The 6,000-nt window shown below is 49.4% G+C and overlaps 1 protein-coding gene across 1 annotated transcript in view; it reads right to left on the reverse strand.

The window, feature by feature from the left end:
- Positions 1-3,110, reverse strand: part of LOC135375236 (cysteine-rich motor neuron 1 protein-like) — a 50,423-nt gene extending 47,313 nt beyond the window's left edge. Inside the window, exon 1 of the mRNA XM_064607968.1 lies at positions 2,219-3,110. Coding sequence (XP_064464038.1) covers positions 2,219-2,525 — 307 coding nt within the window. The 5' untranslated portion in view covers positions 2,526-3,110. The remainder of the gene's footprint in view (positions 1-2,218) is intronic.
- Positions 3,111-6,000: the final 2,890 nt, after the last annotated feature.

The following is a 6,000-nucleotide window of genomic DNA, read 5'->3' on the forward strand; positions in this document are numbered from 1 at the left end:
GCTGTCCCCTGAGTTTCGTTGTAAAGGAGTTTGACTGTAGTGTGAAAATCGGAGGTCCAGACGGAGTTCAAAGACCAGACCGACTGGGCCTCTCCAGCGCGTTGCTGCCCTGTATTCGGAGGAGGAGGCTCGTGTTTAATCTGCGCTTGTCTCCCCACCCATTGTTGTCGCCCGCGTTGAGCGCCGCGTGAGAACTGAGAAGACAAAGCATGACAGGTGCCCGTCTTCCTTTCGGCGCTCCACGTGCACATGGTTGCCGTTCCGAAATTTTTATGACCCACTTTGAGGGGGTTGCGCTTCTTTTTGTCCGAGCCGCGGTCCGTAAACTTTGGCCAGGTGCGCGCGCTCCAACGTTTTATTGCCCCGCATTCGTTGGAGCCTTGCAGGAACCAACCAGTGCATTTATCTGTTACTGCGCATTTTTGAACATGACAGGCTGCGCGAAGGAGTGAGTTATAGAGGCGCTGACTCCCTCCCTCTCTAGCAGTCTTCCACGCATGCATAATCTCTGAAGTTGCGACTTGCAATACACGTATGGCACTCAACATTCATCACGTGATCTAACACGTTTATCGCGAGCCAATATTTTGATTGGTCTTCCGAGCTATCAGAAAATCTCTGAAGCATTAGGAACGCTTCAACACTGAGTAGATAAAGCACCATTCGCGAGGTACAGAGACAGGAGGAGAGAGTAATCACACTGTCACTGTCTAAAAAACCAATGACGTAACTCTGTGCACATGGCAGGCATGAGCGTGACAACAGTATATTAATTTTGTGGCATTCCTTTAATAAAATTCTCGCCCTAGAAGATGTCCAATATATCGTCGGGTACTGTACTGGCTAATGCCGTTACTTTCTGAACCTCATTGAAATATTCTTGTGGCAGAATTCCATATGTGGCGCATACTGTATGGGACCCCGTTTGTAATTCGTCTCAATAGTGAAACAAAAGAAAGAGAGAAAGAGGGGAAAGGAGAATCACACATAAAGATGTCATTCGCGGAGAGGTGACATCGCAATGCCGTCAGCCATGTACCGGTGATCCCGTTAGTCCTGCCCGATATAGATTTCTCTCTGCCCAATAGAAGGAAGTTGAAATGACCTTGACTTTGTGAGCATTCCGTGTTCGCGCGCGCGCGCGCGTGTTGTATAGTCCGCAAAGAAAGCTAATCAGCCGCCCCACAGTCAGACCTCCGCGCTTTCATTTGTACAGCTGTGTTCTGCTATCGAGCAATTTGTTCAAACAGGTGGTACGGTGACTCACGCAATGTTATACAGCCACTTCTATTATGGCAGCAGCGCGCACAACGCTTAAAGTGACGAATGTACAGGTATGTGACTTGCATCAGCTGCTGGCCGCGTGAAATGTCAAGCATTGTTAACCGAACAGCTGTGATGGCAGGGGTGTTATGTCAACACGCAATTAGATGGAGCCGTGATGTGGAAAGCAGAAATGTTTGATTGAAAAAGTGCGGCACACACATTCGTAGCTTGCTCTATGCAGAAGTGAGTGAGGAGATCGTGATAACGCGAGTATGTTTGCTGTCAGATAAGTCACACAGGCGTCCGATTTTCTTTGACATAAAAGTACCTAATCGACGCAGGGACATCGTGATTTTTGTTGGCAACTCAGTATTTTCCGAGTGCACATCCACAAGCAGTGACTGGAGTTGTACTAGTGTCCCATTTTTTTCTTTATTCACATCACATCACGTTTTTAACATCAACGAAGCTATGTCAGCATGTGTGACACTTTCACACGCGGCTGCGAGTAAAAAAAAAAAAGAAAAACCGACCAGGAAGAAGTCAATAATTCGATGCAGTACGCAGACAGCCACCGTGACGCGGAAGTTTGCGTGACGGCATGCCGCCCGCTACAGGTGATTTAAGCAGAGTATTCATGAACAAAAATCACGCAAATGCCCCGTGCAGTACAGATTCTTTAACCTTCTGTGGTGGTGACAGCAGCTAACTACGCAGCACGTGCATTTACCATTACCACCGCCAGTGATTGCGGCGTAATCACTGGAGTGACAATCACCGTGATGTCACTCAGTGAGTTTCGTCGTCTGCTTCGGCGAAGGAGACGACGACACCCCAATAACGGGGTTTAACGAACATGGCTCCGCAAGCCTTTGGAAAAAGAAAGGCATCACGGACGCCTGCAACACAATAGAGAATAGGAACGATAAAAGAAACTGTGATATCACCTTACCTAGGCAACGGCCACGCTCGCGGATGTCTGCAATCCTGCCAATACTGTCGTCTGCTACGCATTCCAGTGGTGGTGTGCACAGCTTTGAGGTACTGGGACCTCCACAGGGCTCACCGTGGGTTGCAAACTCACAAACCTTGCAGCAATCACATATGTCTAGTGTCCATGTTTCACACGATTTCGCTTCGTGTCCCGGACATGGCTTGTCTGCCGAACAATCCGCCGGACACTTGTTTGATGCCGGTTCCGCGCCTGTCGAGGAACAGACGACTAACAAAACGGCGCAGACGATCGTCTGAGCCAGCATTGCGATTTTTTTGCAGCCGAATATTCGTCCTATGTTTGGAGAAGGACTTTTTTTTTCAGAGCCAGTTTTCCGGCATTGTGTGAAAGCTGTTGCGCGATATCACGTTGAGAGGTTGGGAAAGAAGCCGCGGTTCCACCGGAAGCGAGATTAGTAAAGGAGTGCTGATGTGTCAGGTACAAATGTCACATGAGCAGTCAGTTATTGGTGAATCACTGGAAGCGCACCACAAGAAGTGTCAACGATGAGACATGCTGAGTTGTGCTGTCTCAAATAAAACGTAAAACAACAAACTGATGACGCACAGGTGAAGTGCTGTGTAGATGTCCGGAACACTAGTCAGGCCAGCAAGTGTGGATTGCAGAAGACGTTGCCGGTAGCATCACGAAGCGCAATTTAGTAGCAGACGACTCGCACAGAAAGTATAATCCACAGCTTCGTAATGCCAAAAGTGGTTTTGGCAGACGAAATTTTCACATGTTGAAACACACACGGGCCGTCCAATGTCGAAGAGAGTACGTCGCAGCTCTAGATTATCCAACGCGCTGATACTGACTCCGAGCAGACGACAGCGCAAAACACAGCCGGTGAGAAAGGGGGCTGCGATCGCAGCGCCGTCGCAAACAGCGCTCCACCTGTGCGGCCGCATAGCGGCGAAAAGCGGAAGCCCGATATAGAGAGCAGAGAGCGAGCGAAATAAGCGTCATTCGAGCGTTCGAAACGGAGCGAGGCAACTGCGAGTTCGTTAGATGCGCTTTTCTTTCCTTTCCTAACTGGATGGTTGTTTCGTTCAATCAGAGATGTTTGGCAAGACGTGCGAGCATGGGGAACGCCTAGGTAGTTATGAGTATGTTCTGCCCGTTTGTTCTGCCTGTTCCAAAGGTTCCGAGGGAGAGGTGTGTTCCACTGCTCTGTAGAGGGCACGATACAACCAGCCGTGCAGAATTGGAGGAACGTGCTGCAAATCATGAACATAATATCACTCGCGGAAACTGCTAATGGGTTTTTTGAACGAGCTGTCTCACCGTTCATGGGTAACCGGAATTTAGGTGACAAAAACATATCTCCGAACAAGTATTGGTTGCTATAGTTACTCGTCGGGAACAGCTAATAATCGTGCAAAAAAGTACCGACTGCATGAAAGCAGAGAAACAGAGTGATCTTCCTCCTTTCGATTAAGTATTCCCTGCCTCTCTCCGTCGGCTGTTGCAAGTAGCTACCGACTTCAAACTCTCATCCATTTTAATAAATGCGTGTGCCGGGGACCGACGCAGAGGCCGCCTTAATGCCTGATTTTACGGTCCATGAATAGCGCCTTTCCGATGCAGTAATATATGCGCGCCCTAGAAATAGAGTACGGAAACGCAAGAGCTGTTCGTACGACTTTGAGCAACCTTAGGTTTGTGGCGTTTTCCGTTTTCTTTTTTCATAGACGGAACGCGCACTCTCTGATAGGTATATACCGGTGCTTCATGAAGGTCCCCCAGCTGAATAATTTGTAAACAGGTGGCGTCATCGAAAAGCTTTCTTTTCGGTGAGCAGCCCTGAGACGCACTGTACTGCACGACATCCGTATACTGAGGGAAAAATAATTATTTTTCTACATGTCTTACTTTGCGCGATATAAACCGTCGAAAATACGCAGGCGTCAAGCTCTAACGTCAAAGAAGGGTGAACTACGTCCTTTTTAATATGTCAGAGGAACAAGATCAACGAGATGTTTTATGCGAGGACTACGGCCATTCCCATTGGTATTCGTGATCACGTGACCTCTCTCGCGCTGCCTCACTAGCGGAGACGCTTGTTGCAGTGACGTCAGAGCAGGATGAGTTTCGATATTTGCGGTGCCGATTCTCTACGTGTCTTTTACCAACACAACCAGCGTGATCACTTAAAAGACGTGACGTAACAATTGAGAGCCCACCAATCACGACCGTGCTTTCGGTGGCCGTAGCTATGGAGACGAGCCGCCATTAGCCGCATCGGAAGCCAGTGGTAGCCACGAAAAGCCTATGTTTGAAATCCTCCGCGGCGATTGACTGACATCCTGACTTTACGTGTCTGTGTGCAAAGACGCTCAGACGCTTTCAGACATATGTCGGCACAGTTCCCTTAGAAGTCGGCCCATGACGCACATTCCCCCAGGGCGTCAGGCGTGACGTTGCCCACCTCTGTGAGGCCGACAACCGCGTGCCCTTTCACAACCACCAGCACCAGCAGCGTGCGAAGGAGTGAGAGGAAGCATCAAACAAGCCTTCTTTATCTATATGCCGTTGCTTTTATCCGCTTTGCTGTTAAACTTAAACTGTATTGATATACACACACATGAATGGGATGATGATCTGGTGTGTCATTCACCGCCGTTATGGCGGTAGACTGCGCCATTGCGCTTATGGAAGGGATGAGAAAGTGATGATGATGGAAAGGTGTCCTTTTAGAGTTCGTCCATTAATCGAGTGCTAGAGAAGAACTCAGAAACAACTCGTAGGCCCTGCATCAGATGTGAGGGGTCCGACCATGGCCCGAGAATTTTGGCCAAGTCGAACTGGCCTAGATCAACGCGTTGCAGAGCAGTTTTCATGAGGGCGCGCTCGCGATGCTACTGTCCGCAGACCATGATGATGTGACGGAGGTCACTACGCACCCCACACATGAAACAGAGGCTGGATGCGCTGACACCGAGGAGGTGTCTGAAAGCCGCTGTAAAAGCCACATAAGTCTTATGCGGTGGAAGACTGTGGTAAAGGAACGTAGCATTCGGCGGTGGAGAGTAAGGGTCAATGTGGGGTCAACTGAGTAAAGCAGAGAGTGGATATAGTGATGTCATGTTGCCATTGAGAGTGCATCTTGGGGCCAGTGAGGCTTGTAACGATGTAACTGCGATCCCCCCGAGACAAGATGATGGGGACACTGGGGTGTACTGGTGAGCGCCTGCGGCTATTCGATCTGCGCCCCCGTTTCCACTGACGCCCACATGATCCGTGATCCACTGGAAGACGATAAAGTGGCCCTGTGCGATTGCTTTCTTATACACTTGCAGAATTTCAATGACTACAGGACTGAGCGAGCCGCGAAGTCCATAGTTGCCACACACTGCAGCGCAGATCTAGAATCCGTAAAAACGACCCAGGAGCGAACGCGGCTGTCAGTAATTTTCTGCAGGGCTAAAAGAATAGCATAAAGCTCAACGCATGTTGACGATATGTTTTATGTGAGAGATGATGACCATCTGAAATTGACTCGGACGAAATGACAAAGGCGGACGACGAACTTCCCCTCGTGGTTGAGCCGTCCGTGAATACTGCCGTGGAAGTCTCATAACACGAGCTCATCAAATCTAGAGTGAGCTGCTTCGTCAGGCATGCAGCAACGTCGCCTTTCTTCCTCGTTAGCCCAGGCAGCGGCAGAAGATGCCGGAAAAGTCCAAGGAGGAGTGCTGGGACCTATGGGTGTGATCACAAAGTAGGGTATACAAGCC

This window comes from Ornithodoros turicata, unplaced genomic scaffold (genome assembly GCF_037126465.1).
Source record: "Ornithodoros turicata isolate Travis unplaced genomic scaffold, ASM3712646v1 ctg00000843.1, whole genome shotgun sequence".
Lineage (NCBI taxonomy): Eukaryota > Metazoa > Arthropoda > Arachnida > Ixodida > Argasidae > Ornithodoros > Ornithodoros turicata.